Source organism: Protopterus annectens, chromosome 6.part0 (genome assembly GCF_019279795.1).
Source record: "Protopterus annectens isolate FY-2018-M chromosome 6.part0, PAN1.0, whole genome shotgun sequence".
Classification (NCBI taxonomy): domain Eukaryota; kingdom Metazoa; phylum Chordata; order Ceratodontiformes; family Protopteridae; genus Protopterus; species Protopterus annectens.
In genome coordinates this window covers 523789065-523815456 of record NC_056737.1, presented here as the reverse complement: position 1 = coordinate 523815456, position 26392 = coordinate 523789065, and the positions used below count along the sequence as shown (strand labels likewise).

At 37.9% G+C, this 26392-nt stretch overlaps 1 protein-coding gene across 1 annotated transcript in view; it reads right to left on the bottom strand.

Moving 5' to 3' along the window:
- LOC122803868 (putative N-acetylated-alpha-linked acidic dipeptidase) overlaps nucleotides 1-26392 on the bottom strand; it is an 812772-nt gene that overhangs the window by 717272 nt on the left and 69108 nt on the right. Inside the window, 1 exon segment of the mRNA XM_044073548.1 lies at nucleotides 7562-7850. Coding sequence (XP_043929483.1) covers nucleotides 7562-7850 — 289 coding nt within the window.

Here is a 26392-nt window from a genome sequence, read left to right as displayed (position 1 = left end):
TGACCATGGCTTGGAAAAGGAATCTGCTGAATGGACATTTTTCCCTTACAGACTCAAAGCATGATGTATGTATGCAAGAACAAAAATGCAAAATCTGCTTTTAAAGAACAATGGCATGTTATTCTGCATGGAAAAACAGGATAACAGATGTTTTTTATACAAAGATCCAAATAAAATACAGGATGTTCACACTGTCAGAAAAGCTGATCTCTGACAATGTGTTTTCTCAAAAATATGTTTTTCTTCATAAAAAACAGGATATGCTTATCAGCATTGACATAAGAACATGTGTTTTATACAAAGATCCAAATAGAATACAGGACAATGTGTTTCCTCAAAAATATGTTTTTCTACATGGACATCAGGACACTGTTACAGGATATTCACACTGTCAGAAAAGCTGGTCTCTTACAAGACATTGTTAAACAAGGAAGTTTAGTATTGTTTCTACAGGATAAGCAATTCTCCAAAACATGTTTAAAAAGAGTATATAAAGAGCTGTATAAATCCAGTTGTTTAGGGATATGGTAGGAACACATTTGGTGTTCTGAGGTAAATGTTATATCTCTCACATCATCTGTACTATATGAGAAGTAAAGTTGGAACAGTACTTTTAAGCTGCAACGTTTGTCCAGTTTTATTTATTATAAAAGTTATTGGTTACTGCTCTTAAAGACAAGTGCTGCAAAGTATATTCTCTCATCAGTGTATATTCTGCAAGTTTCTGTATGCAACAGACTGTGAATGCAAATATAATCAGACTTTGAATTTTAGCAAGAATCCAGCCAGCAAGACTGAGTGTCTTAAGAACACTGCAGATCCATCACTCCAAGCAAGAAGTAAGCAGCTCCATATAATATTTTTTCAATGGCGAGGCAGCTGAGTGACTAGCACCATATAATTTTTTCAATGGCAAGCTAGTCTGCATTTGAACCTACAATCTGCATTCAACCACAGGAGGAGTGATGGTAAGCCCTGCAGAGGGTCACTTCAGTTAAATTGCAGTAACTAACATTTGTACGTATGTGTGAATTCTGAACAGAAGTATTCCAGTTTATGCAGCTTGCAGTAGTAAAGTTTTTTAGACGTCTACAATCCGGAGTGAGACTAGTTCAAGAAATTCGCAGTGCCATAAATTCTTCAAGAAAAGGGGGATATCCACTAGCCCATCAGTCCACTGCCTGTTGTGCTTTCCCAGCTTCTCAAGTGACTTTGAAAAATTTCCAGCCATCTGCAATAGCAGCCTGATCACCTGTTTTCTTGCTAACTGGTAAGACTTTTTCTGTGTCACATATTTAGTGTGGATGATGTTAAAACAGTTTGTATATTCTTAAGAGAGTTTTTATATTCTTAAGACAGTTTGTATATTCATATATAGTTTCTGTATTCCTAGACAGGTTGTATATTACTAGATAGTATGGATATTATTTATAATTCATGCAGGAGTAAACCAAACTTTAGTAAATTGCTATGTTGGTATACACAGCACATTAGTAAATGTAAAACCTTATTAGGGCAGGTTGATAGTAAGGCATTATGCAAATGTATTACAATATTTGACTGGTATCTCAAAGAAAACCATGTGAAAAATGACAAATGTTTATTGTGTGATTCAACAAAAACTGCATTTTGTGTATTATGTCATGAAATAATATTGCATCATATTGCAAATATAAAATAGACTGTAAAACAGATCTGAAGAATTAACTAAGGGTAAAGTGTTTCCATTACATTCTGATGTTGAACAGTTATGTCCTGTCACCACATGTGAGTCAAATCAGTTACTGATAGATCCCTTAGTACATTTTGTTATAAAGCAATGTAGTAAACTTCTAAAAGACAGACACAATGAGTTCAGGAAGCTTAGACAAGTTATACACACATCTTTTCAAAAGTGCATAGGAGTTTCAAATTCAGCAGAACAGCTTACTAAAGAATGTCAGAAAGACCATGCAACATCACAGGGAATTCAACAGAAGTTCCAGGATAAAGAAAATAAATTAGCTGAACTGACAGAGACTGGGAACTTCCTGCATACACAGCTAATCTGTGCAAAAGAAATATATTTTATAATATGTTTATGTTTTGAAAATGGTTAAACATACGTGGTAGGATGGTAGGATCTGATGTCTGGACAAATCATTTTTAAATGTTTTACTTTCATTCTGTTAAAGCAAGACATCTATCAGTACTACAGTAAAGTAAAGCATATGAATGCCATTCATTAGCATAGTCAAAAGGTAAACAAAACTGTTCTAGTGTATAAAAATTAAATAAAAATAGTTAATAAGAATAAAGATTTAAAGTCACAAGACTGACATGCTTGTATAAAGATATACATATACAAGACAGACATGCATGTGTGTTCTTTTCATCTAGAGTACATCTGTTACAATACACAGGCAGACAACAGCAAATATAAATAATATAAATATAAATGTGTTGGTTAAACTAATATCTATTTTGTTTTTTACAATTTGTTTATAATTATATAGTAACACCAAACAGTTAAAGTTCTGAATTTTAAGAAGAAAATCACAGATGGTATTATTCAAACAGTTTTTGTAAAATTAATGGCAGGACAGTTAAATAGTTAGATAAATAAAAAAAATACTGAAATCCATGTAAGGTAATTGTAAAATGATGTCTATCACATTAAAGGAAAAATGCTAGAAGAATTAACTATAGTTTACAGAGTATGAAATGTGAGCTCAGACCTTCCTAGACTGAATGAATAGTTACAGGAAATGCTGGAAAGATAAGATAAACAACAAGACTGATTGCCAGGCAAGTAGCTTGAGTTTTTCTAAAGCATCATTGTTATTAAAACATACTTGTTAAAATGTTTACAGGCAACACTATTTAGTAATTGTCATAAAATGCCACAATTGTGCATAGATGTCACTTATAATCTGTTTGCAAGTAAATGTTAAAAGGACAAAAAAAAAACCTCAGTTGCATCAAGTACAGCCAGCAAATGGGCTATAGTATATATACAGTTCAAATCAATTATGCAGGAGAATGTAAATGCCTACTAGTGGTAGTAAACAGCAAAAACTTTATAAAAAATTATCAAATCAGACAAAAGTTCATAATTTAATAAAATAAATGTATAACCATAGTGTTAGGCTGACATACATTCTATTTTCACAGCATAGGGCAGGTAAACAGTGCTGAAGTACTACAGGGGGAGGGGTACTTTCTCAGTTTTACACTGACTGTATAAGAGGGAGGGGCACTTTCTCAGTTTTACACTGACTGTATAAACAGACTGTGACAAGGGTCTGAAATAAAGCTACATAAAAATAAATAATAAGGGTCTAAAATAAAGCTAGAGGAAAAAATATCTCATTCCTTCTTGACAATACTCTTTTAGGTAGAGGGAAAAACAGGTATTAGTGTATTAGAAATACTGGTAAACTGGATTAAACCTGACAGGATAAGATATTTTACAAGTTGTTAATAGCTATCATAATGGTTATTATTTTATTGTTTAGAAAAAAACATATACAAGAGAGAATAAAGATATGCAAAAATGCATAAATGTTTCTAATAGCAAGAATGGTCACTATTTTTAATAAGTTTTTGGCAAAACAATGTTGGTATAAAAAGCATGAATATTTTTAATAATTGTTGAGTATGTAGTTTAAAATAACAGGACATATGGATTTGGTATCAGTTCCACTAGATATTTCTAAAGAGACAAACATTTTCCAAGATTTTGCTTAATATTAATGTTATTAAATTTGTAAGATTAGACTAAATGTACTTTATAGTCATTGTATGTACAAATGCAGAAGAATTCAGTACAAATGAGATTAATGTCTAGTAATAAATATGTGTGAAAAACCATATTTAATAAAAAGTGGGTCCAGTATACCTAGTAAATTGAAATGCATGAACAGCAAACAGTCTATGTAAATACATACTGTACAGAATACATTGTAGCAGTTCAAAGACATGACCACAATGTTATGGTTAAAATGACATTGAAATTGTGTGTTTTCAGCAGTGTATAAATGCTTGCAGTAGCACATGGTTACTGTCTCTTATAGTTGGTTCAACAGTTGCAAAGAGTTAATGAAACAGTTCTAAGTCATAAATGAAATTCTGTGATTGCAAAAGAATAAATTGATCAAGTTAAAGCAGACACAGCTCATAACTGATAAAATATTTTCACAGAATGGTCTGCAAAAGAAAAAGTTGTTAAATACATTCAGTTTTGGTAGTAATACTTTAATATCATTGTATTAACTATGTAAAATTGCATTTTGATTTGTTGTATCAAACTAAAGGTTTGTTTCTTGTGTTTTCTATATAAAATGTTTTGAGTATGTTTAAAACAGAGGGAATTGTTAGATTTTATGAATATAAATCTGAAATTAATTATGTTGTAAATATGCTGAAAGAAAAGGCTTGCTTAAATGCAGAAACAAAGTTTAAGTAAAATGTGATCAGCAGTCATACTAAATGACCATGGCTTGGAAAAGGAATCTGCTGAATGGACATTTTTCCCTTACAGACTCAAAGCATGATGTATGTATGCAAGAACAAAAATGCAAAATCTGCTTTTAAAGAACAATGGCATGTTATTCTGCATGGAAAAACAGGATAACAGATGTTTTTTATACAAAGATCCAAATAAAATACAGGATGTTCACACTGTCAGAAAAGCTGATCTCTGACAATGTGTTTTCTCAAAAATATGTTTTTCTTCATAAAAAACAGGATATGCTTATCAGCATTGACATAAGAACATGTGTTTTATACAAAGATCCAAATAGAATACAGGACAATGTGTTTCCTCAAAAATATGTTTTTCTACATGGACATCAGGACACTGTTACAGGATATTCACACTGTCAGAAAAGCTGGTCTCTTACAAGACATTGTTAAACAAGGAAGTTTAGTATTGTTTCTACAGGATAAGCAATTCTCCAAAACATGTTTAAAAAGAGTATATAAAGAGCTGTATAAATCCAGTTGTTTAGGGATATGGTAGGAACACATTTGGTGTTCTGAGGTAAATGTTATATCTCTCACATCATCTGTACTATATGAGAAGTAAAGTTGGAACAGTACTTTTAAGCTGCAACGTTTGTCCAGTTTTATTTATTATAAAAGTTATTGGTTACTGCTCTTAAAGACAAGTGCTGCAAAGTATATTCTCTCATCAGTGTATATTCTGCAAGTTTCTGTATGCAACAGACTGTGAATGCAAATATAATCAGACTTTGAATTTTAGCAAGAATCCAGCCAGCAAGACTGAGTGTCTTAAGAACACTGCAGATCTATCACACCAGGCAAGAAGCAAGTAAGAGACGCATAATATTTTTTCAGGCCTGGCAAGCCAGCACATCAAAATCTACTGCCAATCATTAGCGGACCGGAGTTCCGCTGTGGCGACCCCTAACCGGGAAAAGCCAAAAGAAACAACAACAATTTTGTCCACAAAGGTTCAAGGGGAGAGAGTGTTAAAATGTCCAAGTGCTGCAGTTTCTCACCACCAACAACTAAGCCTCTATGGTGTACTCAGTCATCCATTTCTGGCATTAATCCTAATGCTATAGAAGGGCGAGTAAATGATTGGTTAAATGAATGGCAAAATTCAAGAACGTGACCTTGAGTATTTTAAGTAGGTGCCTCCTGGAGGCTGTATAAAGCAAGGGAAGGGTGAATCAACCATTGTTCACAAATGGATTGACAATTATGCTTAATTTATTTTTATCAAGCACTAGAAGTTATTAGATTCAGTTCCTGAAGACAATAGTACAAGGCAATCTAGCTGAAACCACCACCAAAAATGTATCCATATCGGTATTGTACCCCATCCAGCACTTGAGCATGGACAATACTGCCTTCATAATGCCAACCATCCATACTTCCCCTTTATGAAGTCTTGTATTACAAGGTTTTGTCCTGTGCTGCATGGTCTAGTATTTGACTCTTCTAAATTGGAATGACCAGAATTATTTAGCCTATATTCCCTTATAGGGTAGTATGATGCATTAGTCCTTTACCGATAAAAGATCTTAATCACAGGATAATGAAAATGTGATGGCTGAGTTACTACAGCATTACACCATTTCTTTTTCTCTAGTCAGATACCATGACAGTGTGGCTTCATCTATTTGAATTCAGTGCCAATAGAGTTAATTAGCTGTGATTTTTTTTAAATGATATTGCATCATAGTCAAGCCGATTATTACCCTGTTCATTAATCACATGTATAGCCACATTCTTCTAAGGAGGGTGAGAACACCTTGTCCAAGCCCAAGTGTATACCCCAACATATCTGCTTTCTGCCTGCTTTTGTTTTTTTTTTAATACACAAAATAAGGTCTAAAACTACCTTGAGAATGTAAGGCAAGGGTTCTTAAGGTACTCACAGATCAATAACGTAATAAGAACTTATAGACCTTTGCTGCAAACTGTGTACTAAACTTTCACCAATGGTACTGAAGTGCTTGCTGACAATTTTCGTTAATGAACATGAGGTAGAATACACTATTTTTAGTTTTAGGGTTTATGCCAAATGTCCCATATAAGACAAAATGAGGTTTAAGTGAAATTACATAAATGATATTTCATTGGAAGTGCTAGGATGTGTTTTGAGATTGTTCATCTCAGCACCTGGGTCTTAAATAGTCAGAACCTCACTGAGCTTACCTGCCACCTCTACAACCAAAAACACTTGTACACTGCTTTTATCTAGTACATGGTTCACCATCACATGTGGTATGGGGGTGTACTTGTGGGAGCCAGTCAGTTCTCCAATAGTAATCAATATAACTTCCATTAGTGCAAATCCACAGTGCAGAAAACAACCTTCAGTAATTGTCAAGGTTGCCTTTTGCCCTACTGTTGTGCAACTGTGGAGTTAGTAACCTTTGGGCCTCTCCTCCACAACCGAAAAATCATCCTTCTTTATCACTGAAAAATTGTTGTTTTCAGTGATATGGAAATACAGAGATGGCAATTGGACTGACTGCTAGTGGTGAATCAGCTTGAATCTGTTCTTGGCATATATTCTGTATATGAGTCACTGACAATAGTTATTATAGCTTTCTAAACCCATTCCTTGGAGATTAGACAACATTTTAACTTTCTTTTTCTTTATTTTTTCCTCACATATGCACAGTCCTGAAGCAACATCACTAAATCTTGTCCATGCCTGCTTTTGATACAGTCATCTACTAATTATCAATTACTGCCAGTGAGAAGAGCTCCACCCTTCTCTTTCTCTCTCCCTAGCACATGTTTGCTCATGAGGTAATTCTAGCAAATGCTTGACTCCATCCATCTTCCCTGACTGTCCACCAACTGTTCAGTGTCAAACTCCAGTCAGCTTCAAAGCAAATGGATGTCATGAATTCTTTACAGCTAACTAGATTTGAATGTTGTGGTTTTGTAATATTTTTTAACATAATATGCTGACTGGCATTTTGAAAAGCTTAAGACAAAGTCCTTCATACACATATATAAATACAAAATGTAAGACATGATGAATTGTTTATATCAAGTACAGAGAAAGGAAAATATACTTTAATGTTAGTCTTACTGTGACAGTTCCAGAAGGTGAGTATGCATTGAATGGTGTTGCAACAGTCGAGTCATTCTGCTCTGGAAAGATGGCTTTTTCAACTTTCGCAGACTGTTCTACTTCAGTTCCATTTTCAAGCACAAGAGCCACATAGTTAGGATCAGATGCATTTGGATATGACAGCAACACCTTATAAGAGTAGATTTTAACTCCATCTAGTTGGGCCTTCCATTCTTTAACAATATGGTTGAGCAAAACCTCTTCATCTTGCTGGCTGCCAGCAATGTGAGGTCTCCTTGTGAAAAACCTAATGGTAAAGAACAGAGGACATATGATAAAATCTCTACATAATCATTCATATCAGCAGTGTTTAAAATATATGTTACATACTTTAAGTATTAATACATTTTCATAGACTGCAAACATAAAAAATAATACCTAACTCTATAGCACCTAAATCTGTCATGTCTTGCAATGATAAAATAACAATAAATTAAAATAATCATAAAATCCAGAAACTATTAAAGTAGGTTAGACACAGATGTTTGCTGTTGTTTAGGTGCATGTTGTCAGCCTTTTGATCTGCTGACCCTTGCCATATACACATTGTTCTGTCTCTTGTATATGCTTCAGGATTGATTTTGAATGGAGTTATTGACTGACTCAGTCTGATTATAAGACAAAGCATGTTTCATAACCTTTGAACATGTTGAGTTTTAATTAGACCTGTCATTTTTTTCCATTATTATTCCTTATTTTCTTCATTAGGTTTCCCAGTCTGGTATTATTGTTTTCTTCTTTTACATTTTTCCCTCTCCCTCTTTCAGTGACCCTTATTCCCTTCTCCTGTTGGCTGGGGACATAATTTTAGAAGCTGGAGAGGGGATTTTTTTTATTATCCCCTGATTCATTGATACCATGCAAATAAATAGGAGTTGTGCAGTGTCTGCTGTACATGGTCCAGAAGGAAGCAATTCATTAACAATGAAGTATATTACTGTTCTACCATGTTCAGAGTTCTACTGTGGAAATGTTCAAAAGTGTAGAATCACATTCATGTACCTACAATGCATATGACATGCAAGGTCTTTGTAATCCTGGGACTCTGATAGTGACTCTTTGAAACACTTGCTTCTCTGATATTACTCTGAAAAATCTACATAAGAGAACAACTCCCGTACTGCAGAAGCATTGCAAGGACATCCATCTATTTTTGAGATAAGGTTGTGTTGCAGGTATTGCCTATATTTGTAATGTGTGAAGGCCTAGACAACGGTGTGCCCTCTATCACCAATGAAATATTTAAACCTTTATATAAGAAAGACTGCATTAAGAGTTACTAACTCTGTGGAGTTTCCATAGGAAGGTCAACAGATGACATTGTTGCTGCATAACTTGCTTTCATGGGCACTGACTTATCAATGTGAAGGGGGTTGCATACAAATGGCACAACTATCATTAAACCTTCAATCAACCTTTTCTCTATAGCACTGCTATATACCCATCTTATCATAACTGTGATGGAAACGAGAGTGCTACATTCTCAAATCAGCTGGTCAAATCCATTCACATTAGTTTATGTCCAATCATCCTGCTCAACCCCTGCTAGTTGTAGAGCACTGTCAAATGTATGTCTTCACAGTCATGAGCAAGTGTGAGTCATAGAACTTTAGGGTTCATTGCCAATGACTGCAGAGGTACAGTCATTTGATTACATTCTAATGAGAAAATGCAGTTAAGCAAGGCCTCCTATTGGTTGGATCAGTGCAGCATCATGTGGTTGTGGCAGCATGCTGGACTGTACCATAGGACAGTTTAGAATTGTTGGATGATTTACTATTGCAAAATGTTTGTTTAATTTCATTGTTTTACTCTCTGAGTTGCTGCTGTTGTGCAAAAAGCAGTGCAAGAGGAGCATCAGTCTGTTTCTTCTGGCAAGTGCAACTATAAATATGCAGCCCCAGTCCCATAATTTAAGGAAGAGGAGACCTGACATACACAGTTGTAACTATGTTTGTGAATTGCATACAATGTTTAGGGGGAGTCATTTGCACTGCTAATCCTTGCAAAGAGTATTGTGTCTATGCAGAGGGGTACCACCATGCACAAGTACATACCCCTTTGTGTAGCAGTGCTTGTGAAGTGTACTCAGCTTTGATATGAATTTCTAGTGCATGCCAGCCCTACTTCATGGGGGGGTCTATGTTGATGAATCCTACACTATGCAAAAACACGCACATAGCCATGGAATCACTGTCTGGTCACCACTGGAGAGTGCCCCATATTGCAAAAATCCATGCCTTCCCCTGAGGAAGAAAAGTTTGGGAGAGTCACATGATCTTCTCCCTCTCCCCAGTTCATCCTCCTATGTCATGTTGCTGATCTATCTTGGCTCCCTGGCAGCAAAGACAGATATCCTGCTATTGCGCTAGCAGGCCAGTGCCTAGTGTTATTTCCTAATCATAGACCTTTGACATGATCCAGATCAGATTTTACCATATAGATGAGCATAGATCACCAGAAGCAGCTCACAAGGAGCAACTAAACTGGCAAATTTTGTAGCATCTCAAAAGTCATTCTTGTTTTCTTCAACAATCATTGTTTTCTGGTAAATAATCTTGGTCCTATCTCTAGGTCACTTGAACAGCTGATATGAAGGATTTACAAGGCAGCATTATATTCAGTGATAGGTAATACTATTAAGGTAACAATGATTTCTCTAAATGACCACATAGTTTATATAATATAATATGCATTTTATAATATATATATATATATATATATATATATATATATATATATATATATATAAATATATATATATATATATATATATATATATATATATATATATATAGCAAAATCCAAGAGCATCCAAGAGCATTGAAACATAAAGTTCAGTTACAGGCTTGCTGTTCCTGAACTGTTTGAAAGTTTCTGTGAGGCCATTTTTGCTTGGGCTGAAGGAGGGTCTCTGTGTTCATCAGTGGCAGTGACTAACATTGAGCAGCTTCCCTGCCCCCCGGAGAGGTGGTTACTGACTTGAAACTGTAGTTTTATTGGCCACTAGGGGTCATTTCCATAACTCCTTCATCTTCCTCTCTTAAAACCTAGTTGCCTCATGGTTTGAGCGTCTTTTCAGGCTTGTTGGCTGTTGGTGAAGCACCCTCCAAGAGGAAAAAACGCTGAGAGAAGAAGGGAGCCACTTTTGAGATTTTAAGTATTTTTCTCTGTTTATTTGCTAAGTTTTTCTGCATAGCTGCCTAGCTTGAGCATTTTCTGGCTTGTTAAACTTGATTTCTGTATTAGTAGCTGTATTTAGAGCACAACCAAAAGCTGTTTGCTGAATTTCCTGTTTGCACTTAATTTTAAATCGTTTTTCTTAAAACTTGCATATTTTCTGTCCTTGACCTAGCACTCTTGTGTGGGGTCATTTACTGCACTGTTATAACTTGATATTACTTGTGAACCTCTGCTATCTCTGTAAAAAACAAAAACAAAAAAAAAATCTTGCTTTTTCCCACTTTTCTGAGAGTTAAAAAGTTCAGTTACAGGCTTGCTGTTCCTGAACTGTTTGAAAGTTTCTGTGAGGCCATTTTGCTTGGGCTGAAGGAGGGTCTCTGTGTTCATCAGTGGCAGTGACTAACATTGAGCAGCTTCCCTGCCCCGGAGAGGTGGTTACTGACTTGAAACTGTAGTTTTATTGGCCACTAGGGTCATTTCCATAACTCCTTCATCTTCCTCTCTTAAAACCTAGTTGCCTCGTGGTTTGAGCGTCTTTTCAGGCTTGTTGGCTGTTGGTGAAGCACCCTCCAAGAGGAAAAAACCCGCTGAGAGAAGAAGGGAGCCACTTTTGAGATTTTAAGTATTTTTTCTCTGTTTATTTGCTAAGTTTTTCTGCATAGCTGCCTAGCTTGAGCATTTTCTGGCTTGTTAAACTTGATTTCTGTATTAGTAGCTGTATTTAGAGCACAACCAAAAGCTGTTTGCTGAATTGCCTGTTTGCACTTAATTTTAAATCGTTTTTCTTAAAACTTGCATATTTTCTGTCCTTGACCTAGCACTCTTGTGTGGGGTCATTTACTGCACTGTTATAACTTGATATTACTTGTGAACCTCTGCTATCTCTGTAAAAACAAAAACAAAAAAATCTTGCTTTTTCCCACTTTTCTGAGAGTTAAAAAGTTCAGTTACAGGCTTGCTGTTCCTGAACTGTTTGAAAGTTTCTGTGAGGCCATTTTGCTTGGGCTGAAGGAGGGTCTCTGTGTTCATCAGTGGCAGTGACTAACATTGAGCAGCTTCCCTGCCCCCCGGAGAGGTGGTTACTGACTTGAAACTGTAGTTTTATTGGCCACTAGGGTCATTTCCATAACTCCTTCATCTTCCTCTCTTAAAACCTAGTTGCCTCGTGGTTTGAGCGTCTTTTCAGGCTTGTTGGCTGTTGGTGAAGCACCCTCCAAGAGGAAAAATGCTGAGAGAAGAAGGGAGCCACTTTTGAGATTTTAAGTATTTTTTCTCTGTTTATTTGCTAAGTTTTTCTGCATAGCTGCCTAGCTTGAGCATTTTCTGGCTTGTTAAACTTGATTTCTGTATTAGTAGCTGTATTTAGAGCACAACCAAAAGCTGTTTGCTGAATTTCCTGTTTGCACTTAATTTTAAATCGTTTTTTCTTAAAACTTGCATATTTTCTGTCCTTGACCTAGCACTCTTGTGTGGGGTCATTTACTGCACTGTTATAACTTGATATTACTTGTGAACCTCTGCTATCTCTGTAAAAAACAAAACAAAAAAAAAAATCTTGCTTTTTTCCCACTTTTCTGAGAGTTAAAAAAGTTCAGTTACAGGCTTGCTGTTCCTGAACTGTTTGAAAGTTTCTGTGAGGCCATTTTTGCTTGGGCTGAAGGAGGGTCTCTGTGTTCATCAGTGGCAGTGATTAACATTGAGCAGCTTCCTGCCCCCTGGAGAGGTGGTTACTGACTTGAAACTGTAGTTTTATTGGCCACTAGGGGTCATTTCCATAACTCCTTCATCTTCCTCTCTTAAAACCTAGTTGCCTCGTGGTTTGAGCAACTTTTCAGGCTTGTTGGCTGTTGGTGAAGCACCCTCCAAGAGGAAAAAATGCTGAGAGAAGAAGGGAGCCACTTTTGAGATTTTAAGTATTTTTTCTCTGTTTATTTGCTAAGTTTTTCTGCATAGCTGCCTAGCTTGAGCATTTTCTGGCTTGTTAAACTTGATTTCTGTATTAGTAGCTGTATTTAGAGCACAACCAAAAGCTGTTTGCTGAATTTCCTGTTTGCACTTAATTTTAAATCGTTTTTCTTAAAACTTGCATATTTTCTGTCCTTGACCTAGCACTCTTGTGTGGGGTCATTTACTGCACTGTTATAACTTGATATTACTTGTGAACCTCTGCTATCTCTGTAAAAACAAAAACAAAAAAAAATCTTGCTTTTTTCCCACTTTTCTGAGAGTTAAAAAAGTTCAGTTACAGGCTTGCTGTTCCTGAACTGTTTGAAAGTTTCTGTGAGGCCATTTTTGCTTGGGCTGAAGGAGGGTCTCTGTGTTCATCAGTGGCAGTGACTAACATTGAGCAGCTTCCCTGCCCCCCGGAGAGGTGGTTACTGACTTGAAACTGTAGTTTTATTGGCCACTAGGGGTCATTTCCATAACTCCTTCATCTTCCTCTCTTAAAACCTAGTTGTCTCGTGGTTTGAGCGTCTTTTCAGGCTTGTTGGCTGTTGGTGAAGCACCCTCAAGAGGAAAAACGCTGAGAGAAGAAGGAGCCACTTTTGAGATTTTAAGTATTTTTCTCTGTTTATTTGCTAAGTTTTTCTGCATAGCTGCCTAGCTTGAGCATTTTCTGGCTTGTTAAACTTGATTTCTGTATTAGTAGCTGTATTTAGAGCACAACCAAAAGCTGTTTGCTGAATTTCCTGTTTGCACTTAATTTTAAATCGTTTTTCTTAAAACTTGCATATTTTCTGTCCTTGACCTAGCACTCTTGTGTGGGGTCATTTACTGCACTGTTATAACTTGATATTACTTGTGAACCTCTGCTATCTCTGTAAAAAAACAAAACAAAAAAAATCTTGCTTTTTCCCACTTTTCTGAGAGTTAAAAAGTTCAGTTACAGGCTTGCTGTTCCTGAACTGTTTGAAAGTTTCTGTGAGGCCATTTTGCTTGGGCTGAAGGAGGGTCTCTGTGTTCATCAGTGGCAGTGACTAACATTGAGCAGCTTCCCTGCCCCCGGAGAGGTGGTTACTGACTTGAAACTGTAGTTTTATTGGCCACTAGGGGTCATTTCCATAACTCCTTCATCTTCCTCTCTTAAAACCTAGGCCCCTGGGAGCCTTTTGGTTTTTTTTAAAAAAAAGGGCCTTTTGGGAAAAAAATTTTTTTTTTTTTGTAATTTTTCTTTTTTTTGGTTTTGGCTTTTGCTTTTTGGGGTTTTTTTTTTTTTTTTCAAAACTTGCTATTTTTTGTTTGACCTAATTTTTGGGGGGGTTTTTCTGCATTTTCTTGATAACTTGTGTTTTATCCTGTAAAAAAAAAAAAAACTTCTTTTTCCCCTTTTTAAAAAAAAAATTTTCCTGCTTTTAAAATTTTTGAATTTTTGTTGGGGAAGGGGTTTTGGGTTTTTGGCCCAAAATTTTTTTAAAGGGCCCCGGTTTTTTTTGGGACTAAAGGTTTTTTCCCCCTTTTTTCCTAAACCCTTTCCCCCTTTTTTTTTCCTAGGTCTTTTAAAACCCCCCTTTTTTTTTGGGGGGGCCCTTTTGGGGGGTTTTTTTTTTTGGGGGTTTTGGGAAAAAATTTTTTGGGGGCCCTTTTTTTGGTTTTTAAATTTTTTTTTGTTTTTTAATTTTTCCCAATTTTGTTTTTTGGGAAAAAAAATTTTTTTAAAATTTTTTTGCCCCCTTTTTTTTTTTCTTTTCCCTTTTTTTTGTTTTTTTGGGGTTTTCTTCCCTTTTTTAAAAAAAAATTTTTCCCTTTTCCTTTTAAAAAAAATCGCTTTTCCCCTTTTAAAAAAAAAATTTTTTCCTTTTCTTGGGTTTAAAAAATTTTTGGTTTTTTTTAAAAAAATTTTTGACATTTTGCCCAAAGAGGGGTTCTGGGAAGTGGGTTTTTTTGGCAGTTTTTCCCCCTTTTTCCTTTAAAAAAATTTTTTCCCCTTTTTAAACCTTTCCCCTTTTTCTTTTAAACCCTTTTGGGGGAAAAAAAGGGGTTTTTTTTAAAAAAACCCCCCAAAAAATTTTTTGGGGATTTTAATTTTTTGTTTTTCTTTTTTTTTTTTTTTCCCAAACTGTTTTAATTTTTGCCCAAAAAATTTTTTTAAAATTTTTTTGCCCCAAAAAAATTTTTTTTTCTTTTCCCTTTTAAATTTTTTTTTTTTATTTCCCGTTTAAAAAAAAAAAAATTTTTTTTTTTTCCTTTTAAAAAAAAAAATTTTTTCTTTCTAAAAAAAAAAATTTTTTCTTTTTCCCCCCGGGGAAAGGGGGCCTTTTCTTTTGGGGGGGGTTTTTTTTGGGGTTTTCCGGGGGGGGTTCCCCCCAAGGGGTTTTCAAGGTTTTTTCCCCCTTTTTTAAAACCCTTTCTTTTTTTAGGTTTTGGGGGTTTTCCCCTTTTTTTCCCCCCCCGGGGGAAAAACCCAAAAAAACCCCGGGGAAGCCCCAAAAAAATTTTTTGGGGGAATTTTTTGGTTTTTTTTTCTTTTTGCTTTAAAATTTTTTAAAAAAAAACTGATTTTTGGGAAATTTTTTAAAAATTTTTTTAAAAAATTTTTTTTAAATTTTTTTTTTTTTTTAAAATTTTTTTTTTTTTCCCGTTTCCCAAAACAAAAAAACTTTTTATTTGAAAAAAAAAATTTTTTTTTTTCTTTTAAAAAAAAAAATTTTTTTTTTTTTTTTAGGGCCCCGGGGGGGGGTTTTTTTTTGGGCCTTTGGGATTTCTTTGGGGGGGGGTTTTTTGGGAATGGATGATTTAAAAGGTTTTGGCCCAAATCGTTTTTTCTTAAAACTTGCATATTTTCTGTCCTTGACCTAGCACTCTTGTGTGGGGTCATTTACTGCACTGTTATAACTTGATATTACTTGTGAACCTCTGCTATCTCTGTAAAAACAAAACAAAAAAAAAAAAATCTTGCTTTTTCCCACTTTTCTGAGAGTTAAAAAGTTCAGTTACAGGCTTGCTGTTCCTGAACTGTTTGAAAGTTTCTGTGAGGCCATTTTTGCTTGGGCTGAAGGAGGGTCTCTGTGTTCATCAGTGGCAGTGACTAACATTGAGCAGCTTCCCTGCCCCGGAGAGGTGGTTACTGACTTGAAACTGTAGTTTTATTGGCCACTAGGGTCATTTCCATAACTCCTTCATCTTCCTCTCTTAAAACCTAGTTGCCTCGTGGTTTGAGCATCTTTTCAGGCTTGTTGGCTGTTGGTGAAGCACCCTCCAAGAGGAAAAACGCTGAGAGAAGAAGGGAGCCACTTTGAGATTTTAAGTATTTTTTCTCTGTTTATTTGCTAAGTTTTTCTGCATAGCTGCCTAGCTTGAGCATTTTCTGGCTTGTTAAACTTGATTTCTGTATTAGTAGCTGTATTTAGAGCACAACCAAAGCTGTTTGCTGAATTTCCTGTTTGCACTTAATTTTAAATCTTTTTTTCTTAAAACTTGCATATTTTCTGTCCTTGACCTAGCACTCTTGTGTGGGGTCATTTACTGCACTGTTATAACTTGATATTACTTGTGAACCTCTGCTATCTCTGTAAAAAACAAACAAAAAAAAATCTTGCTTTTTCCCACTTTTCTGAGAGTTAAAAAGTTCAGTTACAGGCTTGCTGTTCCTGAACTGTTTGAAAGTTTCTGTGAGGCCATTTTGCTTGGGCTGAAGGAGGGTCTCTGTGTTCATCAGTGGCAGTGACTAACATTGAGCAGCTTCCCTGCCCCCGGAGAGGTGGTTACTGACTTGAAACTGTAGTTTTATTGGCCACTAGGGGTCATTTCCATAACTCCTTCATCTTCCTCTCTTAAAACCTAGTTGCCTCGTGGTTTGAGCGTCTTTTCAGGCTTGTTGGCTGTTGGTGAAGCACCCTCCAAGAGGAAAAACGCTGAGAGAAGAAGGAGCCACTTTTGAGATTTTAAGTATTTTTCTCTGTTTATTTGCTAAGTTTTTCTGCATAGCTGCCTAGCTTGAGCATTTTCTGGCTTGTTAAACTTGATTTCTGTATTAGTAGCTGTATTTAGAGCACAACCAAAAGCTGTTTGCTGAATTTCCTGTTTGCACTTAATTTTAAATCGTTTTTTTCTTAAAACTTGCATATTTTCTGTCCTTGACCTAGCACTCTTGTGTGGGGTCATTTACTGCACTGTTATAACTTGATATTACTTGTGAACCTCTGCTATCTCTGTAAAAACAAAACAAAAAAAATCTTGCTTTTTTCCCACTTTTCTGAGAGTTAAAAGTTCAGTTACAGGCTTGCTATTCCTGAACTGTTTGAAAGTTTCTGTGAGGCCATCTTTGCTTGGCCTGAAGGAGGGTCTCTGTGTTCATCAGTGGCAGTGACTAACATTGAGCAGCTTCCCTGCCCCCGGAGAGGTGGTTACTGACTTGAAACTGTAGTTTTATTGGCCACTAGGGTCATTTCCATAACTCCTTCATCTTCCTCTCTTAAAACCTAGTTGCCTCGTGGTTTGAGCGTCTTTTCAGGCTTGTTGGCTGTTGGTGAAGCACCCTCCAAGAGGAAAAAATGCTGAGAGAAGAAGCGAGCCACTTTTGAGATTTTAAGTATTTTTTCTCTGTTTATTTGCTAAGTTTTTCTGCATAGCTGCCTAGCTTGAGCATTTTCTGGCTTGTTAAACTTGATTTCTGTATTAGTAGCTGTATTTAGAGCACAACCAAAAGCTGTTTGCTGAATTTCCTGTTTGCACTTAATTTTAAATCGTTTTTTCTTAAAACTTGCATATTTTCTGTCCTTGACCTAGCACTCTTGTGTGGGGTCATTTACTGCACTGTTATAACTTGATATTACTTGTGAACCTCTGCTATCTCTGTAAAAAACAAAACAAAAAAAATCTTGCTTTTTCCCACTTTTCTGAGAGTTAAAAAGTTCAGTTACAGGCTTGCTGTTCCTGAACTGTTTGAAAGTTTCTGTGAGGCCATTTTGCTTGGGCTGAAGGAGGGTCTCTGTGTTCATCAGTGGCAGTGACTAACATTGAGCAGCTTCCTGCCCCCGGAGAGGTGGTCACGGACGGGAAACTGTAGTTTTATTGGCCACTAGGGGTCATTTCCATAACTCCTTCATTTGTCCTCAGAGGAGTGGTTTAAGGCAGTAACTTGTATTTTATTGGCCACTTTGGGCCATTTACTGTCTTTTTCTGGCCCCTGCCATAAAGCACGCTTTAGCGCATTAGCGATTTAGCCGATTTAGCGGAGTTGCTACCGTTGCACACTAGGGCAGCTGGTTAAGCAGGTTTAAACTATTCGGCTACCTAAAGTCCACTCTTCAAATTTTCCCTTAAAACTACCTTCCTCGAACTATACTACTGATCTAATCAGCGTATCCTATAATTAAAAGATCATCTCTACTTGACTCCAAGTAGACTATTCTCTATCTGTTAAACGTAGCACTTGCTCCTACAGTACTTATTACCTTGATACGGCACTCTTGTCATAGATAGTACCCCAAAAGGCAACCCCCATTTCGGTCACCCACGTCCCCGGAATCTTTTTAAAGTTTTTTGTCTATTCCTTCTAGCATGTCGAGGGATCAGTTGCTAGTGTCCTCTCCTGCTCAGCTGGTGAACCTGGGAATATTGAGGCAATGTTACAATTGCCTCATGTACACAGACAACCCTCTCCTCCTCCCACAAAACACAAATACATGCGAGAGATGCAACTATACGGCCAAACTGGAGGCTGAGCTCTCTCAACATAGGACTGGCAAGACCAGTCAGGAGGAGAAGGTTACCACACACACTATAGACCCAGTCTCACATATTACCATTACAACCTCAAATCATACACATAAACACACAAAGACATACTCGGAGGCTCTGATCAAAAATCTACCAAAACAGCAGAGGCCACCAAAGCAGACACCCAAACAACCACCACCTCAGAACACAACACCTGCAACACATAGACCTCACAGTCAGAGTGTCAAACAGTCACAGCCCTTAAGGCCAAACACAATGCCAGACACACTAGTCATTGGTGACTCCATAGTCAGACACACTGGCGTCGGGCTCACCAGACTGAGTAAGGCGAAGGTCACAGTAAGCTGCCTGTCGGGCGCTAGAATCCGCCACATAACGCAAGCACTCAGGTCTCTCAACAGCAGGTACAAATATGACTCAGTCATTGTCCACGCTGGTGTAAACGACCTGAGACGCACCTCCTTGGACTACATGAAAAGAGACATTGAGGAGCTCTCTGATTATGTAGCCCAGACAGGTATGACCCTGACCTTGAGCAGTATCCTACCTTCACCAAGAATGATGCCACAATACAGAGATAAGATGATCAGCTTTAACAATTGGCTTAAACACTGGTGTCATTCAAAGGGGATCCAGTGTCTGTCTGCCTGGGATGACATGCTGGACAAGCCACGCTGCCGAGGGACGGCTTGCACCTGTCACCCTGGGATTCCGGATATTGGCAAAGGCTCTTGCCACCCCATAGTGCCTTTTTAGGCAAGGCTCAAATTCTAAACCTACCACCCTAGAACACAAAAAGGAAAAAAACTAAGGGTAATGCTGCTCAATGCCAGAAGTCTAAATCTCAAAATGCACACACTCAAGGCCCTTCTCAGTATGGAGAACATCGATGTCTGTGCTGTGACAGAAACCTGGTTCAAGGCTCCTGAGAGCACCCCAGCGCTATCAGGTTTTACCTCATATCATGCGTTCCGGCCCCAAAATCTGGACAATACCAAGAAAGGAGGTATCCATATTCATCAAGGACACCCACACCTCAAGACTGGTGGCAACGCACGATGCATCGGAGACCATCCAGGTGCAATTAACCATAGGCAAGACTGCTCTGCAAATTGTAGCATGTTACAGGCCACCCTCACAAACTCAGGAACCTCACATGGCCTTCCTGAAAACACTAGAGGGGATAAATGTATCACCAAACACCATCATACTAGGTGACTTCAATTACCCTAATATAGACTGGGAACACTACTCAAGCCCTAACACCCTAGCCCAAAAGTTCCTGGAATTCATAAACTCAAATGCCATGGAACAACTAGTCACCATCCCCACAAGAGGAGATAACATACTTGATCTCATCATCACGAACATGGGAGCACAATGTTCAACACCGGAGGTGTACCCCTCACTGGTGAGATCAGACCACAAACTAATCTCGCTGGAGGTCCTCATCCCACCCCACCTGAAATAAAAAGACCACAGTAAAGAACTTCTCAAAAGCCGACTTCACACTTCTAAAGACTAGTGTGGTCTCCTTTAAGGCCCCGAGCGGCGGAAAACAGTACTCAAGCCGCTGAATCACTTACAAATGCCTTCTACCAGCACCTGCAGGACTGCATGGATAAGGCAATCCCAAGCAAAACAAAGACTCTTTGTACCAAAGGCAAGCGTCCAGTCTGGTGGACCCCAGCCATACACAAACTCTAGAACAAAAGCACGAAGCTACTACAAGATCGAGCAAAATCCTTAACAGGTAAGACACCCTTGATCACTATAAGTAAAAACTAAGAGCTCTCATAAAATCATCCAAAGCAAATTTCGAGAGAAAAATAGCTAAAGACTCAAAAGACAATCATAAGGCCTTCTTTAGCTATGTTAGAAACCTGGGAGGAAACTCCCAGATATGCTCAGAGCTAGTTCAAAATGATGTGAAGATTACTGATCCTACAGACATTGCCAACATACTGGCTGACAGGTTCAGTGCAAACTTCTCCCCCCCCTCCCCTCCAAAAGGAGAGATATCTATAACAAACGATTGCAGCCGCCCAAACATCTCCAGCCCAAGTGAGAACTGCTCTCTCCAAAGCAAAAACACAGCATCCATGGGACCTGATGGTGTCCCGGCTGTGTGCTCCATGAACTCAATGAGGAATTAAACCCACAGCTAGGACAGCTGTTTAATCAAAGTCTTACCTCTGGATACGTGCCAGGAGTGGCGCACTGCAACTGTGGTACCACTTCACAAAGGTGGTGCCTCCACCGACCCTGGAAATTACCGCCCATTAGCTTGACAAGCCTTATCTGCAAAGCCATGGAGAGGATCATAATGGACCTCATAAATAAAGACATAGGGAATTTGCAGACTTTGGATCCAACCCAGTTTGGCTTTGTCAAAGGCAGATCATGCCTTTAAACTTGGTTGACCTTTTGAAACAGTCACCAAAGCCATTGATGAGGAAAGGCAGTCCATACAGCCTACCTCGATCTGGCTAAGGCCTTCGATACAATACCCCATTCGGGTATCATTGAAAAACTCATCAGCTTAAATGTCAACCCATACATCACAAGATGGGTTGCAAACTGGCTGAGTGACAGAACCCACAGGGTCAGAGCTGCTGGCGCCATGTCAGACTCAAAGCCTGTCACAAGTGGTGTCCCACAGGGCTCAGTCCTGGGCCCACTCTTGTTTGGCATCTACTTTTCCAAAGTACAAGCAAACACAGGAGGGTTATGGCTGACAAAGTTTGCAGATGACTGCAAACTGGGCGCCATAGTAGAAAACACATCTGACACAGATATCCTTCAGAAGGGTCTCACAGAAACGGATAACTGGTGCCAGAGCCACGGCCTAGAGTTAAATGCCAAAAAATGCATAGTCATACCCTTCGGGAAAAACAAGGTTACCCCTAGCTACCAAATAGGTGGCAATCCACTGAGCACAGAAGAAGTTATCAGGGACCTGGAGACCCAGGTTGATAGTAGTCTGTCATTCGACACCCATGTAGCTAAAGTAGTTAGGAAGACCTTCTACATTGCCCACCTTATCATGAAGGGATTCTCATCTAGATCAAGGGAGGTCATAGTCTCCCTTTACTCATCACTCATCAGACCAATGATTGAGTACAATGCCCCATTCGAATGTATCTGACCCAACACTTGCAGCAGCTGGAGAGGCCACAAAAGTTCCTCACCAAAAGGATAAAGGGTCTCAAAATCTGTCCTATGCTGCCCGACTGAAAGAACTCCAGCTCTATTCAGTCACTTACCGCTTGCTCAGAGGTGACCTTTGCCTAACATACAAGGCCATGTCAAACCCAGATTTGATGAATATGCTTCACCTCAAAAATCTAGATCCATCAGAGCCACAAGGGCGGGAGACTTAAACCTTGACACGGCTATTAATAGGACGTGCTGGAGGGATAGATTCATCACCCAAAGACTCCCTATGCTGTGGAACAAAATCCCGGTACATGTGAGGCAGAGCACCTCGCTGGCCTTGTTCAAGAGAAATCTTGACCAATGGATGGGAGATCGCAGATATACCCCAGGGATTACCTCAGTGTCACTGCTCGACAGAGGCACAGCAAAATAATGGGTATAGTTCCCCATACTAAAGGGGTGGCGTAAGCCACAAAACGATGGGCTAGGCTTGTAAATGCCCTCGGGCAGATAGCCTAGTATGAACCTATGAACCTATATATGATTCATACTTCTGTTTACTGAAAAACTAAAACAATGAAAATACAAAAGCTCATAAATGGAAAATAAGTAGTTTCCTTTTGCAATCCATGTTTCAAAACCCTAACATTATTTTCAGACAAAACTGCCTTTCAGCTTTTCACAGTTAGGGGTCGCCACAGCGGAACTCTGGTCCACTAATGATTGGCAGTGATTTTTTACAGTGTCAAGTTGCCAGCCCAGCACCCAACCTTCAACAAAGCACACCCACACATGCACACACCTACCTGCATGTCTTTAAATTCACTCGACCATGAGGAGGACATGCAGACTCCGCTCAGAAGGCACTCCAGCCGAGAATCAAACCGGAGAACTTCCTGCTGTGAGGCGACAATGCTAACCGCTGCATTACCATGGCCTAAATAATAAATAAATAATAAAACATTATTTTCAGACAAAATATGTCTAAATAGTGGTAGTGTTATAGGAATGGCTTTGTAAGGCAAGGTGTAGGGTTGGGGTTAGTAGCAGGACTAGGTTAAGGTTAGGGCTAGCATGCACGTGTAATTGGAGAAAGAGGACAGTACACAAGACACTGATACACACCACAAACACCTCAGAAGCACAACACTAAATCTATCCCCTAACCTATCCATTTGTCTAACCCTAACCCAAAAACCCAACCTGGTAAACAAATGTAAAATAAATAAAATAAACACTTGCAGCATGCATTCATTTTATTTCTTAATCATAGACTTTTGATGTTATCTAGATCAGACATTACTATACAGATGTGCATAGATCACCAGAAGCAGCATACAAGGAGAAAAGTAAACTGACAAATTTTGTACCTTACACACACACACACACACCACAAATAATACCACATATGCGCAACACTAAATCTGTCCCTTAACCTAGCCCTTACTTTAACCCTAATCCACAAACATTCACACACACACACACACACACACACACACACACACACACACACACACACACACACACACACACACACACACACACCAGAAAAAAAACATACATGCATAACACTAAATCTATCCCCAAACCTAGCCCTTACTATCCCTAACCTACAAATATCACCCCAATTCAGAAACTTACAGTATATCCAGAACATTCAGCATTAGAATTAAAAAAAAATAAAATGTACCCTCCCCAAGAGAAGTTCCTGTTTTCAACCCTGTACACGGTCAACCAAGCATTCAATCACCTAGTTCTTCATGTCACTAAATTTCTACATACTGTATAAACTCAAGCAAATGGCTAGTGAACAGACTGATTGTGATGTGTGCATGTGTGTGTGCAAACATGCACGTGTGTATGTGTGAAAAAAAACATTTATATATATATATATATATATATATATATATATATATATATATATATATATATATATATATATGTTTATAAATATGTGTGTGTGTGTGTGTGTGTGTGTATATACCTTTCAGTATTAGGTGGGACACAGAATATGATTTTCTGCATGTAGCAGATGCACATTGACCTTTTAGTTGTGTTGTCAGTTTTTTATGGTGTGATCATTTATTTCCTAATATATATGATGCTTTTTATCAAATGTCAAGATGATACATTTAATAACATAAAATACAGGCCGCTGCAGCTGCACTAGGTGAGCTTTTCAATAATGCAGCCAGGAGAAGTGCAGCTTCTTTTACTGATGTAACTGTTTTACCTATCTAGTTCACAATCATCCCCAAATTTTGCTGTCCAGCTTTTATATCTGACCGCTGAATTTTATTTTAATGATCTTGTCAAGTTCATTTGGTCTGGAATTTGCAAAGTTCTAAAAATCTCTACAGAAGGAAAGTAAAACCCATCACACATAAAACAGTTCAGTTGGTTTCATGTCTTTCTCTTACTCAGCAGACACTGAATCCCCTGCCTATGGTAACAATCTCCTGATCACTACATAAATACTGCAATATGATTTAGATATTCAGGTAATATGTAAGAAGAAAGAAACATCTTGCTGAGTTTTTCACATCCTTAATTGGATATTTGATAGTTCCAGCATATACTTTTACATAAACTGTGTATAATATTTGCTTTTTTGACCCAGGATATAGTTAAAAAAAAAGATCCAAGACAGACCAGTTCACTTATACCACTTACAGAAGTAATTAAAATAATTGATCTAGAATTCCTCCTTTGATTTTTTCAGCCCAGTGTGGACTATGACTTTATCGTACATATGCTTGTATCGTCTTAACCTCAGTGAAAAGTCCCTTATTTTGGCAAACATCTTGCAGAGCTCCTAGACATATATTCTCATATGCCCATTCTCAATGCAGTGAAGGCTTTAATATCAAATATATTTCTGTAGTTGCCATGATAATGGACTTCTGAGCTTGGCTACAGTCTGTTTTAGTCCCCAGTTTAAAAGAGTGTTGTGAAATCTCCCCTTCCCCATTACCATGATTCTGTGTTTGTGCTTCTGTAAAGTGAGTTTCAGGTCTTTGTAAAGATTTGTGTTTAGGTGGTTCTGTTTTTTTTTTTTTTTTTAGCTTAGGGTTTTCAGAAATTGTATTGTGGCTGTAGTAAAAGTGCTTCTTGGTGATGTCAAGTGACTTCAAAGCACTGGGATGTTGGATATTGGGATGTGTGGAGGTTTGCCTTATAGGCTTTTGAGTTGAATCAGTACAGCTCTCAGGTGTATGTTTCATGGTGGGTGTAGCCTGCATTGTAAGTTTGTGAGGTTGCTAAAGGTTGTTTCTTAAGTTATAGTTAAGAAGCCTTTGTGGTACAGGTGGGTTACTTTTAAGAGCCTTAGCATATGCAGGTCTGTGCTTCATCTAAGCTGTGTGACTGGATTAGTGTTGTGTTGTTTGGTACTGACAACCTGCATATTATTTGTTGTGGGAGTTTATATAATTGCATATCTCACACACTGTTGTCAGTTTGCTTAAGTAGTAGGTGGTTATCAGTAAACATAAGACAAGTTTTACATTGTCTCAGAGTGACCATTGCAAACAAGCTGGCCACAGAGATGGTTGAAAAGTGCAACTCCATGATTCCATGTGCTTATTAATGTGGACTGAAAGGGGAAGAGTTCCTTTGTGGTCTGGAGGTAATTACTGTCTAGTGGTAGAGATAGAGCTGGTCTCAACACGGCTGCATGCAACTAAGATCCGATGATCTGTTGCACTTTCTCCCACCAGAAACCAAAGGTTAGCACTAATCAGAAGCTGCTTTCTGAGAAGAAGCACTAATCAGAAGCTGCTATCTGAGAAATAGCACCAATCAGAAGTTGCTTTCTGAGAAGTAGAACTAATCAGAAGCTGCTTTCCTGAGAAATAGCATCAATCAGAAGTTGCTTTCTGAGGAGTAGAACTAATCAGAAGCTGCTTTCTGAAAAATAGCATAAATCAGAAGCTGCTTTCTGAGAAGTAGCACCAATCAGAAGCTGTTTTCTGAGAAGTAGCACCAATTAGGGTTGCCACCTTTTCAAATGGCCAAAGTGGGACATTTTTGGTACAAACATCAGATTTTACAGGCCGACACATACCCACAGTCAGTACAAAGGATAGAACTTAACTTTTTTGCTTAAATAAAAGCTTATTCTTGTAGCATTTTAGTTGCTTATTCTGTTTCTTATAACATTTAGGTATTTTAGATACAGAATAACTGTTTTATGCAACTGTTACATAAAATATAGGAAATAATTTTGTCCTAAAATCTCAGGACATTTGCCATTTTTACAATTTTTTGTCAGGACACAACTGCCCAAAGAGGGACTGTCCCTCGTAAAGTGGGACAGGTGGTAACCCTAGCACCATTCAGAAGCTGCTTTCTTAGTATTAACTCACATGTTGCTGGATTTAGCACACATGCTATATATAGTCTTCTCTTGGTACATACCCTAGACAGAACCTACAGCAGCTGAACACAACAGAAAACCAAACTGCATAATGGCCTTGAATAGGTTCTCACCAAAATTGCAACCAGACCACTCAGTTAAGTTCCATATCCACCGACCAATCAGTGACCATTAGGTATCAATGCCCTTCTACTCCTTCTCTCACCAGGAGCAAGGCAGCAGTAATAATCCCATTCTGGCTCCTAAGAAGCAATTTTCAGGCTTTCAAGTGATTGGCAATTTCTGGGAAGGCTAGAAAGTAAGCTCCCCTTGCTCTTCTCTCACAAACAGCAAAACAGAGCACTAATCTCAAACTGATTCTTGAAAAGTGGTTCCCAGATTCTCCAGTG